This window comes from Anoplopoma fimbria, chromosome 9, assembly GCF_027596085.1.
Source record: "Anoplopoma fimbria isolate UVic2021 breed Golden Eagle Sablefish chromosome 9, Afim_UVic_2022, whole genome shotgun sequence".
Taxonomy (NCBI): Eukaryota; Metazoa; Chordata; class Actinopteri; order Perciformes; family Anoplopomatidae; genus Anoplopoma; species Anoplopoma fimbria.
In genome coordinates, this window is record NC_072457.1 from 24,907,279 (window position 1) to 24,922,396 (window position 15,118).

General features: G+C 39.9%; 1 protein-coding gene across 1 annotated transcript in view; it reads left to right on the forward strand.

Moving 5' to 3' along the window:
* Window positions 1–15,118, forward strand: part of LOC129095804 (zeta-sarcoglycan-like) — a 146,695-nt gene that overhangs the window by 114,929 nt on the left and 16,648 nt on the right. The window contains 1 exon segment of the mRNA XM_054604368.1: window positions 12,528–12,651. Coding sequence (XP_054460343.1) covers window positions 12,528–12,651 — 124 coding nt within the window.

Here is a 15,118-nt window from a genome sequence, read left to right on the forward strand (position 1 = left end):
AGATCAAATTCCCAATTGTTGTTGTTAAATTGTAGTCACTCACTTACCCAGAGATGTCTCTTAGGCCTGACATTCATTGACATTATTCATTATTTATTGTATCAGTGGGCCGTCACCCTACGAAATGTCACTCCTTACAGGACTCTACAATACAATTCTAGCAAAATGGATTCCTTCACTCCTGCATTATGTTTTTAAAGTATTACACACATATCTTTTTTTGATAAAGATGATTAAATCCTAAAAGAATGATGCATCTTTCTACTAATATGCACCACAAAGCTCTGCATTTCAGATGCACTTGATCTTTGAAAGACATAGAAGTTTCTTGAAACACACCTTACTAATTCAATTTTAGCCTGTATTAACTTGTCAAAAAAATGTATTAATTGCATGCTCAACCTGCACTGATACACATTCCTAAAATTAAAGTTAGGTTTTAAACCAAATGGCAATTGCGTAATAGTTTACAATCTCTGTTAAGTGAATATAAGATGCCACAAATGCCAAAAATTCAAAAGAGTCTTATTATTACACAACTGTTATATTTTGAACCTATTATTTGCAAGTTATGCCTGCATTATTTCTTAAAAGTGTCAAACCTATTTTAAATAAGACCGATGATAAGTGATAGGTTACTGCTTTAAGCAATGAAACGTGTTTCTCTTTCTTTGTAAAGTAACTTTGTTTTCATTTTAAATTTGGACTGACTAACTGGCTGTAAGATGACTTAAAGTTTAATATATTAAAGGAAATACATAATGGAAATATTCCTGGCAAGGAATATTCTCTATGCTTTGTTTACAAAATAAATAACTATATCGGTAATTCCAAAAGAGAAAATCCTCATAAAATACCTTAACCATGGACTGAATGCAAAATACAGGTTTATGCTTCCTATTGTTGATTCATGTTGCCTATGTTTTTTTGTACTTACACTTTGTGGCACAAGCTTATTTCATATCATCAGTACAAAATGCAGTGGAGGCAGAGGTTTCTGTACATTAAAGTGAAACAGTGAGGTCAGGATCCTTTCCCAGGGGCACTTTATCAGTTTTTATGGGAGCAGAGAGACATTCACAATCTCATTTCCCAACATATGTTCTTCCATCTGTATTACCAGTAATGGGAACTGCTGAAGTTGCACACTTGCAGATATGCCTCCAACCTGTAAATCTCTGCGCAAGGACACACTGACTTCTTATTTTTTATCTGTTTTAATCTGTGTTAATCCCGGCATGTTCTGCTGTACCAATTACTTATTGAATCATCTTTAGTGCTCTGTATTTGTTTTATTCTTATCTATATCCTTCTCTGTGCTGCTGCAAATACCCGTCTTCCCCCACAGGGATCATTAACGTTTCATCCAATCTTTAGAAAAATACAAAATAGAACCATTTGCAAGACATGTTGAATAACAAGAAGTGCAATAGAGTTGCTACAGATGTCATTAATGCAGCGGGGGTCCGTTGCTGCCTCTTAAGATGATGTGTCTTACCAGTGTCACACTGAGCCTCAAGTCTGCCAACGTGATTCATCGCTAGGCAAGCAATTTAACTTGTTCAAAAGTGGACTTTTGAGTTTGCTGAGTATCATTTCTACCAAATGAATATCTTCATGTCTGACTTCTTACACCTGAGAAAGGTTAGTTTTTCAGCTTTCTGAAGACTGCCTGCTCCTTATCACATCATTAAAAAAGCGATGTTGCATCGCAGAAGGCATGAGCTGCAGATGGGTAAAAACAGCGCACACACTACACAAACTAAATGCACTGTAGTCTTTTTTATTGTCTTTGTGAGGAAGCTCTAATGTTTCTCTGCTCAGATGTGTTTTCTGTCAGGCAGTCGAATGGAATACTGAGACGATGCTAATGAAGCAAAACATAAGCTGTGTCCCAATCCAGCGGCTGCATCCTTCGGAGGGTGCATTTGTAGACTGATTACGTCACAGCGGCCACGACAGGGCTGTCCCATTTCGTCAACTCCTTCTAATACGGCCGACACATGCAGCCTACTTTTCCCAGATTCCGAGGATACAACTGATGGATCCTTAATCGACATGGCGACTAGTGGACCAGCAACGGGAGAATTCACATTTAAATATAATTATTGTGTTTTAACTCAAGTGAATATTTACAGATACAAGTGTTAAAACTAAAAACAAGGGACCTGATCAGATCACTTGTGTTAAAATGATGGTTAAGTTACGTGACGCTATTAACTAACAAACTAACGCTACCGGGAGCCACTGCACTATTTATATTTTTTATACTCTTTCATGACGGGAGCGGCAAAAGGGTGGGGGCGTGAAAAGCTGGTGACGTAAATAGGAAATGATTTGTGGAACAGACCGTCTCATTTCGGGGAACGCTCGGTCCAGCCTTCGCGGTATTCAAAGGACCCGGCCGACGTAGACCGCGAAGGCTGGTTCCTCCGAAGGCTGCAGCCGCTGGATTGGGACACAGCTATAGACTGCCCTGCTGTTTTTCTGACCTCGTATGTAAAATTGGGAGAAAAGCAAGTATGCATATACCTTTCTCAGTTTGCCTGTATTTGTTCATGTGAATTCTTTTTTTCTTTTTTTGGTTCCTTTATCTTTCCTCTGTTTGAAAGCAGCAAGCAACTATGTGTCTTGGTGTTGAAATAGTTCGGTAGTATGACTCTTTTCCTCATCGGGAAGATTACTGTATGTAGGACAGTTACACTAAAAAAACAACTTTTGCTTCAGTTTTCAAAAGGTCTTCCATTTTTTTTGGTATTGTTCGAATGATTTACATATCATACATTTTAAGTTAAATATTGACTATACATGAGGATATGGAAATCATGAGGTAATAATTAGATCCGTCAGTCAGAATTGACACTATCGAACCTTGTCAAGGTTTCAAGTGATGTATCCTAAAAATAATGAAGCAGACAACAGAACAAGTTGGTTATTTTAAACCAGATATGCTGGTTAGATGAAGGTGTACCATGTATTCACCATATTCCCCCATGGACGAGACGCAATAATGTGGACTTTCACATGGGTTCCTCTCAAGTCAATGAACAACGGATGAAACGGCTGCAGTTGCGGAGGAGTGAAGCTAGTCTTTCGGTACTGATTAAATTATCAGCTTGGCGCCCCATCGGATGCACAAAGGCATGAAATTGCTTGACATTTTTTCTCCTTACGCACTCTGCCATTAGGCATTTCCTCGGCTACATTTCACAGCGAGGAGGACGGCGAGAGCCTTGGAATGTCGTTTTGGAGTATCTCAGGGATTTGTCAAGCAGTGTGTTGTGTAAAGGTGAACAGATGTATGGGACGTTAACCGCTATGGCAAGACACAAACACACAGATTGTTGAAAAGTGTGCGATAAAGTGACTACTGATGAACATAATATTACTAATACTACTACTATTTTTTATATCCAAGGCTAAATCCTTGTGCATACACACACACACACACACACACACACACACACACACACACACACACACACACACACACACACACACACACAAACAGTGATGCTTACACACACGCACAGACGTCTTGGTTGAAATTCAGTTTAAACCAACCAGAGTTGCTGAGGTACAACATTTACTCTTCGATGGTCATGACCTATCTTTAACATAAAACTCCTGCACACACACACACACACACACACACACACACACACACACACACACACAAACTTTTGTCTCTTACTCTTTCTGGCTCACACCCACACACACAGACACACACAGACACACATTATTTCCAGAAAGGCAAACCTCTAATGTACCTTGACTCTCTCCTGTCCCACCCCAGTAAAAACAGCCCAAGGCTCTCTCTTTTCAGCCTTATTTTTTCATTTATTTTTTTACACCTGCAGGATTCATGGGGCGATTCAAACATGCTGCATCACCCCCCACCCAGACGCAGGCTCAATGCCAATGCAAAAGACAGGATTCTTTATAAATGCCATATCTCTGCATTCTATCTTGATTTGACTCTCTAAAAATCAAAGGATGTCGTTTTCCCTGTCTTTAGCCTGGTTTTAATGCATCACTCAGCAGCACCACTTTTTTAAATTTTTAAAGTTTTCAAAGTGCCTCATGGATGGGGTTTTTGACGGTGGCACCGTGGGCGCTGAGGCAGGTGACGGAGCATTTAGCGTGAAAAGGTTAAAGGTTTGCGTCCCAAATGGCAAGGTTGCGATTAGGTGGAAGGGCTTTCAATGGTTCTGAAGAGGAAAAGGGCAGGATGAATGTCAGCCAAGTCTTCTGGGAAATATAAATCACAGTAAAAAGCCCAGATTTCAACATTTCCAGGTAGATTTTTTGCACAAATTCCCATGTGCACCCATATCGCCAAACCTCAGACATTCCCTGTCACTCGCCACTTTCAATACTGCACTTAAAACTCATCTATTTAAATCTGCTTTTAACCTGTTATGTCTGTCTTTTTTTATTGTTGTTTTGTTTATTTCTGTTATGTCATCCCTCTGCCTTGTTTACATCATTATTTATTTTATTGTTTCTGTCTTTACCATGTAAGGTGCCTTTGAGTACCTTTTTAAAGCGCTATACAAATAAAATGTATTATTATTATTATTATTATTATTATTATTATTATTGTTATTATTATTATTATTATTATTATTATTATTATTATTATTATTATTATTATTATTATTATATCAGCATCCAGAGGATGCATGGATGTGATGGACAGTCTATAATGTGATCCTGGGGGTTTGTGCAGTTTACCACCTTTGAAATTCACAAGTTAAAATCTCTGCCATGCTTCATAGCAAGGCAATGACTGTACACAAAACCATCAGCTTCTGTAAAAATAACACTGTTGGGCTTTGTTTCAACAAACTGAACGTGAAGAATGAGGATACTTTTGAAATACGGAGAGGAAAGGAAATGTATAAACTACATCAAATACCTCATCCACTTCCAAGCTGACTTCGAAAACACAAGGAGCAAGCTGATGTTTTGGCCATATGGTATTTATTAAAAATGTCACGAGCCACTATTCTAAAAATTATGCTTGGCCTTTGCAGCCAAAATGCCACATCGGGATGAAAAAATAACACTTCAAATACTAAAGAACCTTGAAATGGTGTTTGCAAAATGTTCCTCCAAATTCTTGTAACAGAATTTGAGTTATGAGTGCCCAGGACGCGATGAAAATATCTCAAAACGACTGTGATTTAGTATGCAGTAGGAAAAGCAGTGTAAATAATAAAATGAATGATGGCCGAAATCCATTTAGCTGCTTAGCTTTCAGGGTCCTGGTATGTGCATGCTGGCTCACTCTTACTGCTCCCTGGGACACTTTAATAGAACGGAGCCATGGTTATTGTTATTACTAACCCCTGTGCTCTTCCTGCTATGAGAAGTCAATATGTCTGCCAAAAAAAGGCAGAGTCGCATAAGCACAGGTCAATGAACTTCTCAGAAATATATATTTTTCAGCAATCCTCAGATTAATGCGTTTTCGACAAATATTATTCATACTGAGGCAGGAGTGACTAAATTGAAATAGGTTCAGATGAGATTAGCTCCAACTTCAGAGCCGAGTGTTTGTCAAGTGAACTCCTTTATTATTTGAGGTCTACAAACTGACCCCAGAAGCCCTGTTCAGAGTACCAATCCCTGTCATATCGGAGGATTTTTCTTTTGTAATATGCCGGAATTCTCCTCTCTTTGCCTTTTCTGTCTTGTCATTTATTTTGAATATCTTAGGCCCTTCCCTTCTTCCTCTGTTTTTCCCTGGAAATGAATTGAGATAAAAAACCATTTCATGTTGATGTATTTCTGCCCTGCTTATCTTGTCAGGTTGGACAAATATGGCGTGGTATAAAATGGCCTTGTCACAACTGAAGGTCAAAACAGATCTATGAGAGAGGGGAGGGGGCGCAGGATGCTTGGCATGAGAGAGAGAGAGAGAAAGAGAGGAATAATGTAATAATTGGAAGCAGAGAGGGAAGGAAGACATTTTTCTCTAATAATAATGAATTGCAAAGATAACGGCTCAGCTGCAGTCTCCTGCTAGCTGCACCATGAGAAACACACAACACAGAGACCTGACCAGAAACTTTGTGTGTGTGTGTGTGTGTGTGTGTGTGTGTGTGTGTGTGTGTGTGTGTGTGTGTGTAAATATGTTTGTTTATGACTGTCTCTGTGTGTCTGACAAAGACTGTAGACATGGGAGACATGTGTTTTAACAGTTTATAGTCACAAAATATGGTCCTCAGCTCACTGCCATGAAAGAGGGACATACAGACATTTTTGTGTGTGAGTGTGTTTGGTAAGACAAAGGGGTGGCTGGGGCTCAAAATGACAATATTATAATACTGATAGTGAGCAACCTTTATGTTTACAATGTTCATCTTAGTTTGACATTTTAGCATGCTAACGTTGGTCACTTAGCGCTTAAGACAAAGTACAGCTGGGGCTGATGGGAATGCCTTTTAGTTCTGTAAGTATTTGATAAACCAACGTATAGGACAAATTGAATTTTGAGCAGACGGTGGCACTAAATTTTAAGTATGGAGATCAGCAAAAGCATTACAATTAGTCATGAGGGGGACATGGATGTCTCTAGCCAATTTACTGGCAACAATTCAATAGAGACAAATTGCAAATTAGTGGGACTAATAAAGGATTATCTTATTTTATCTAGAGACATTTTGCTTGAAACTACAAACGTGGTTAACCAGGGTTTATCCTCTGAGGAACATGAATGTCTTTATAAAATACTGGCAATCCATCTAATAGTTAATGAGTTAATTCTGTCTGGAACCAAAGTGGTAGACTGACCAACTAACCAGCATAAATATATATTATAAGAAAGGCATTTATTTAAAAAAATATATACAGTTCAACCAGTGTTGCGATCTAAAGAAACTTGTGCTTGTACTAACAAGACAAGAGTCTACAGCCAGACCAGCAGCTCTGTGAGGCTCTACTTAGACACAAAGGCTTTTTAAGCTTAATGCTAATGTTAGCATGGCAACATGTTCACACTATTAATGCTAACATAATGATGTTTAGCAGGTCATGTTTACCCTCTTCACAGTCTTAATTGAGTGTTTTGGCTTCTTAACATTTGCAAGTTTGAATTAAACACAAAACACACAAATTACAGCAGGGGATAGATATTATTTTACAAAACAATTTTAAGACATTATTGTTCTCATATTCTGAACTTAACTTGTAGTTATGTGGCCCATATGAGAATGCTGATACCTCAAGTACATGAGCACCAGACACATTCATAAATTAAGAACATCATCATTCACAGAACAGTAATAAAGTACACAGCATTAGCACTGGCCTCCAGACTATCATCTAACACATAAATTATCCAAAGTTAATCAAGTTGAAACCTCAAACCCAATTTTTCAGCTGTTAATCGATGTTCATGGCAATTTTATTATGAAACCCATTCATCCTGGTCATACTCAATGCATCACACTGCAGTTTTCTTCCTGGGTTTTCTGTTGCCAACTATACTGACAGTGACAGAATTGATTTCTTCTTGCGGTTAAGGAATTGAAGACATTATCATACAAGTTAAAGAATCCCCCACTTGGACACATACATTTCCCTCCAGCTCCTCATTACATTTCTCCTTGAGTGCATAGACTATATATAAAACACAGTAACACAGTTATTTGGGAAATAGTCACGAAATAAAAGTATTGGTTTCTTGTTCAGGGACGCGAATTGTGTTTTTTTTGTGTCACTCCTAGGTTTAGGCAAAAAGTGTGAAGTTAAGGAAAACATCATGGTTGGGCTTAGGTTCAGGCATGAAATCCACAAACGGTTAGGTTTAGGAAACAAAACCAACTCTTAGGTTAAGGAAACAACAAAGTGTCGAACACCGATCTGCTGGTTGACAGTCTTGGTTGTTAGACCCATCCACCTCCCCTACCATCCACCCTTAGTAGTGCTTTTTGGAAATGATTAAGTACGTCACTTGCTCCAACTGTTGCTTAGTCACGTGGATGCATTTAATTTGTGTGTCCACCATGAATAACGCTCCTAATTGACAATCCATTTCGTTTTGAGCGACACGAAAAAAAAAACAGGACAATTCGCGTCCCTGGACACGAACCAATAGATTCAATTTCGTCCCTATTTCACGAACTTCCATGATACTGGGCTTGTATATTAGAAGTCAACGAAGTCACTGTGATTGTAACGGGTGGTGTGTGGACCCAAGTGCAGTACGACCAGGAGACAGAGTAATGTTCAGGAGCTTTATTCAAAGCGGAACAAACAGCAGGTAGACAGAAACCAAAAGGAGCAAAGGCAAATCTCGTGGTCAGGGACAGAAGGCTGAGTCGGTTTAACCGGGGCAGAGGCAAGGTAGGAATACCGTGGTCAGGGACAGAAGGCTGAGTCAGTTACCGGGGCAAGAGGCAAGGTGGAGAAGTCCAAACAAGCAGGGTCGCTTGTCCCGTAAACAAGGTTGGTGGAAATCAGTCCGAGGTGTCCTTGGGAATAACGCTGGAAGGTCTGGCATAATGCGGAGAACGATCTGGCAGTGAGTGTGTGTGAGACTGGTGTTTAAATACTGCAGGGTGTAGGTGCAGCAGAGTGAGCAGGTGAGAGTGATTGTGCTGATGAGGTGGGTGTGGCAGACAGGTGCACTGCATGAGGTTGATTAGGTGAGTGAGGGAGAGTGTGGTGAGAGAGTGGGGGCTGGGCTGTGAGCTGAGAGAAATAGTGCAGGAAGAGTGAACAGGTGTGACTGTGACAATGATGTCACCCATTGGTTTGTGGACTGCTGTTTTGAAGCCTCAAGTTCAGCATTTTGGCCATCACCATCTTGGTTTTTGGCAAAAAAGAAGTGACTCTAAAGGGTGGACCTAAGTACAACCGAACGCTGAATTAGACATTTTTTGGGCAACCCAAATGTTCCAATTAACTTTTAGGAACTGAGAACACTCTGTGAAAGGGTTAAAGTTTGAGACGAGAACACAGACAATTCCCAGACCAGACCTCTCCATGGTAGCAACATGTCAAGCCCAAGGTATCCCCGCCCTAAAGCATACCCTGCTTTATGGTCTATTTTACTCTAAATGGGACTGTAATTTACTAAATGAACATTATACCCTATTGAAGACGACTTGAAACTTTGTTTGAAACCATAAACTCATGTTTACAATGTTTTCTGAGGTAATAAATTAAGTGAGAAGTAGGGTCATTTACTCAGACTTCTTTACAAACAGACAGAGGAGTCACTTCCTGATGCAGTTTTCAGAACCAGAGGTTTTCATCTGTTGAGTGCCTGTTTAAGCCAAATAAAAAAATAAATAGAAAAGGTTTTTGGTCGTCAAGCTGAATAGTTGAAATCCTGTAGATATGAGTTTTTTACCTCACAAATGTGCAGATATGCTATGGGCTACTTTAAAATGTGGGAAAATGTAGGCATATTAAGTAATTAATGGCACGTTTGTGAAGGAAAGGTGAGGTTAAACAAAGGGGAAAGCAGATAGGGAGTGTGATGTTGAGATGGAGAGAGAGGGACGATAGACATAGAGTGATAGTCAGTATGTATGTGTGTGTCTGCCCATCAGAGCTGGTTTCAGCCTGCAGCAGCGTCAATGTAATTGCCTCAACTGTCAAACTAGCCGAAGATCCTCACATCACTGCTGATGACTAGGCCAGCTCTCTCTCTCTCTCTCTCTCTCTCTCTCTCTCTCTCTCTCTCTCTCTCTCTCTCTCTCTCTCTCTCTCTCTCTCTCTCCATTGCACACGCTAAGTATCGTAAATAATTGGACAGGTGTTCCTGTTTTTTCGTTACCTCAAACTCTGTCTTGTGCTCAATCCGTCGGTTTGGTCGTCTGTCTGTCTCTTGCTTTGTTTCTCTTCTCCCTAACCTCTGACTGCTGCAGCACACTCACAGTTTTTACAGGCCCAATGTGAAGTGTCTTCTTCCAGCACTTATTATATCACTTGGATGCTCAGCGCTGCACAGCAGTGAACCTTCCCTCACCTTTAATCCACCACATGACTCCTCTACACCTCCGGTACCTTCACCTTCAACCCAGAATAAATACCACAGCTGGCGCTGACACACAGCAAACTCAGACACACTGATTGACGAAAAGGCTTTATTTGTAAAGGTCGTTCCATTACACCCAACAAAGTACACGGCACAGCTTAAGTAATTTAGTCTGATACGGGCTCATAAACTCCCATTTTCATCAAATAAGAGCAGCAAATTAGTAGGGTGAGATGACATTATTCTGATGCAAACTCGCTTCCAGCATTTTCTTGAAATCAAGTGGCATTATCTCGTCACTAGTAATGTGCTCTACTTCAGCTCGTTGCAACTTAATGAAGGAGAAATCTAAAATCCAATGATTCTGCGTTTGGAATTAATGGAATTATCTTCGTCAATGAATTGGTGTTTTTATTTTCTTTAAAAAGACGTATTTTAAAAACGCAACACTCAATTAAATGGCTTCTCGGGGTGAATCGTTTTTCCAATAGCGTAAACACACATAAAAATGAATATCTTTTAGTGCATGCTCATTACGTGGGGGAAACCAATAAAAGAAAACAGCTTTTTTCTGTCGGCTAATGTTTGGTTCATCAGATTGAAATACTAAAATTAAGAATTATTATTTACCAAAGGGCCCGCGAGGAGAATAGTGCCGCGTTAATGTTTAACCCAAAAGCAGAACTCGGACAAAGAATGGGAACTGTTTAGGGTAGATTTAATACGGGTAAAATGAAGTTTGGAGAGCTTAGCCAGAATTTTACGGTGGAGTGGGGTTGACTTGTGAGGCGCTGGGCGAGGCCGGCAGACAGATCAGGAGAAGGTAGTGAACTTTTAGATTAACACAGGGTTAGATGGTTTTCAGGGAAACCTGACAAGAAACTGGACTTAAGCTTGGAGTCTTAGTACTACATTAGCACCACGTTGGGGAACGCAATGATCAGGCGAAGACTTGAGTGAAGAGTTGGAATAATTATACTCCCAAGAGTGTGAAGAGAGGATGGGTCACAGGTCACACAGACAGTGAGAGATAGAACAAACAGGGAACCCACAAGAAAGACAAGTTGATACACCAGGAATTAGGTAAAGACACAGCCGGCACCATGCCGAATATACGTTTTTTCCATCATGGGTACTCTATTGAATTGAAGGACATTAACAGAGGAAGCCTGGTACGATCACTCCCAGCCAAAGGCACTTTGTCTGAGACCCTGACGCTTGCTTACGTCTCTCTGTTGTTTGGCCACAGAATGGATGTACGTCATAAATTCAGTTAATATACCGTTTTGGCTTGTATGCTGTATCCCTTCAACCCCTTCGGTATGGAATAGGAAACAAACTCTGTGAAGTACCTTGAGCAAAGCTTCTCTGGAAAAAGTGCCGTTATGGCAGCCTTTTTTTCCCTTATTTGATCTTTGTTGTGAGCGTGCTGTTTAATTTGTTATACTTACACTCCATAAATTGTAATTCTGTCTGCTTTGCCGAAAGCGCTCTATTTAATTTCACTTGCCAACATGCCCTTGAGCGAAGCAGTGTGCTTATCTAACACCACCAAGCTGTTTAATCATCTCATATTGTTTTCAACTTTAAGTCGTAGACTTAGCTATTGACCCCTTACGCTCCAAGGGGAGTGACGCCAACCATGGCCAGAGTGCTTTTGAGGCAGTGCAGTTTAACAATTCTTCATTCTTCATATTTATTCTTGTAGGTTTTTCTCAAAGGCAAAGTTAAGAGTTGCTACAAAGTAAAACGATTAGAAATGAGACAAATAAAAGTCAGCTCAAAGTGAGCATGTTCAGGTCACTCTAAACCAACTATTATAGGGCATGTTTGGGCCGCGAACAGTTCACTATTAGTTAGTTTTGCTGAGCCTGAGACCCTGAGAGGTTCCATCATGTCACTAAGCATCTTAAGAATCTGATCATTTAGGCAGTTATGGATACGCCTGATCAAAAAGTATTCATTTTCTTAAGAACATGGAAGTGATGATATCTTTATGGCTTTTCATCCAGTATTTGCATTGCATGATTATACGTGGCATTTTAAGAGGTTTGATTTTTGTAGCATCTGCAGTAAATGTGACAGTCAACACCTTTCACAGATCTTGAGTCATCCAAATTCAACTGGATTAAGGAAGTTCTAAAGGGTACAACGTAACAAAACAGCACTTACTTATCGACTTTTCAGTTTCAAGTTGTGTATTCAAGAGGCAGCATGTCGTTTAATGTTTAACCTCATGTACCTCAATGGGATTTAACTCTACGGAGGTCTTTATTGCAGACTAAACATTAAATTAGGCAGTCGTGATTTTTCCTCTGTTATGTAAGCTTTACCAGTACAACCATATTCTTCTGCTGCTTTTGATTGAGCAGCTGGGGGATTGAGAACCTTGTTCGCAGTCAACTCATTATTGATCCTGAGGTAATACTCTCATTATAGATGAAGCATCACGCTTCTGTTCACACTATATGTCCCTGCAGGTGGGTTTCCACTGCTTCCAACGTGACTGAAGTGTGTTTATGTCTCTCAGGCTGGAGTCGCCAACTCGGACCCTGACCCTTGAGGCCCCCAGAGGGGTGGAGGTCAACGCTGGAGTGGGAGACTTTACGGCGTCCTGTAGGAAAGACCTTCTCCTGCAGTCCTCGGAAGGAGAGGTGAGTGTGTTTCCATCTGGCTCCTTGTTTTTTGGGTCTGTGTGTGAAAATGTCTGTGAGAATTAAGTTATCAGTGTGTCTTAGTATGTCTGATAGTACAATTCATATATGTGTCTGTGGTGTGGTGTGTGTGGGTATTTTCTTGTGAGAGAAAAAAACAGCTGTGTTCACGTGAAAATACAAAGGGACAACACAAACTCGCAAAACCAGTGAGGTGTGTGTGTGTGTGTGTGTCTTTAGACTCTATGGCACTCTATAGTGTTGGGCCCGCTTCATTAAAGTACCTTATTAGGCTAATGAGCGTCATCAATCCAGGCGACCTTGTCCTCCTTTTCTGCCCTCCTCCTCTCATCCCCCCTTTCTTCCCCTCTTCTATTTTGGAGAAGTGACTTCATTAAAGCTGGTTTGATGAGGTTCCCTGTCACTTGCTGCTGCTGCGTGTGTGTGTGTGTGTGTGTGTGTGTGTGTGTGTGTGTGTGTGTGTGTGTGTGTGTGTGTGTGTGTGTGTGTGTGTGTTGTGTGTGTGTATCATTGTTAGCCTGCTATCTCACTGTCAAGCTCTTTGCATAGCAGCCTGCCACGTTGCATAGGCGCAGAAGTGACTTAGCCATTACCCTTGTGTGTGTGTGTGTGTGTGTGTGTGTGTGTGTGTGTGTGTGTGTGTGTGTGTGTGTGTGTGTGTGTGTGTGTGTGTGTGTGTGTGTGTGTATGCATCAGCCTGCCATGTTGCATGTCCACTGGAGCATAGTGTGTCATTAACTCTGTAATTAACAGAAGAATGGCCCCCCTCTCGTTCGTCGCCATCACTGTCAATGTCAGTCACAAGCACAAACACACTGTCTCACACTCACACACACACACACACACACACACACACTAATAACAGAAGTCTCTGAAAACAATAGTCTTTTCTCTACTTCTTCCCTTTCATTTCTTTATCTTGTTTCCATCCCCCGGGCCTCACTTTTGAAAAGTATACACCTTCATCCATACGACCAGACAGCAGGAGGTCTGAGTTAAATTTAGCACACAGAGGTCACCAAACTGTAGGGACAACTCTGGAACAGTGGTAACAGAATAATAAGACGTAACGTCAGACTAGATGGTGGAAATTTCAAATATATAATTAATATGTGCAGCCAGGCAGAGTGGTATACAGTGTATTATAGAGAGGTGTGTACCCTATTAAGTTTTAATTCAGTGAGGTAGTTGTACTAAATAAAATGAAATACTAAACACAAGTCAAGTCAAACACTGTTCTAAAGGACAATTTTGAGGTATATTTACTTCAGCATTTGAGGATTAAAAATAGAAAAATCTACATCACTACATTTATCCGACAACTTCAGTTAGTTTGCAGATTCAGATTAATAAAACAAAAATATAATCAATTTATATTATATTATTTTAGATGTATCTACCCAGCATATAAAGTAATTTACATGCTGGGTAGTTGAATCTTGAATCACAGGCTGCTGTGGACAGTACCAATGGCCTTTGTTCGGGGAAAAATTGATATCGATTTTGGGAGAATGACATGGTTGGATAGCTAGCTTGTTTTGTTGTTAAACACACTGTCAAATTATATTTACTGTTTGTCAACCAGAGGCCATGTTATTGACTTTGAATCTTGCTAGCATAATTCCTGGTTCATAGGTGAGCCAAAGGGTTCTATCATCCGAGCGGACTAGAAATATCTCATTGCCAAGTTGTATCTAAGATTCGTTCCTATTTACTGGAGCAGTAATCAACGTTTACATTGAAAAAGAACCTTATGGGATGTTAATGTTTGTTCCAGTTATTCGAAAACCCTCAGGATTTCCCAGAAAACGGAATGAATGGTTTGTGAAAAGGATTTTGGTTGCAAAACGCATAAAAATGCCCTTCGAGGTGTTCCATTATCAGAAATGAATTGACGGATGGACCCCTCCTCGGACATTACTTCTTACATATATTACCCTAAAATGGGCCATTCTGCATAATGAGTACTTTCCTTTTTGTACTTTAAGTATAATTAAATAGTAATTGATACTAATAATTTCTTTGAAAGAGTACAAAAGTTATTTAGTTCATAATATTGAATACCTCATTAGCTCAACAATAATACGTCAGATAGATTAATAGAATTGTATCTAAGTTACAATTGATCAGTCAGAGTATTTAATCATTTGTCATCCTTAGTCCCATATGCTTGTTCATCTCTTATACATATGTCATTTACTATTAATGTAATTGTAAAACTTTCCTAGAACTCGAGTAAAACCAAAATGACAAGATCTGTTTATTTGATACATAATTTGCCATGAAGTACTCTGGAACTTTGAATATGTGTGTTTGTGTACTGGATGATACCCAAAGTATCAAGGTTTTTACAGCAAAACTATTATTTGAGGCGGTCACGAACAGCGAATGTGTTAAAGGATGTCAGCACTTCTCAGTCCAACATCAAAATATAGCTGCAATCAAA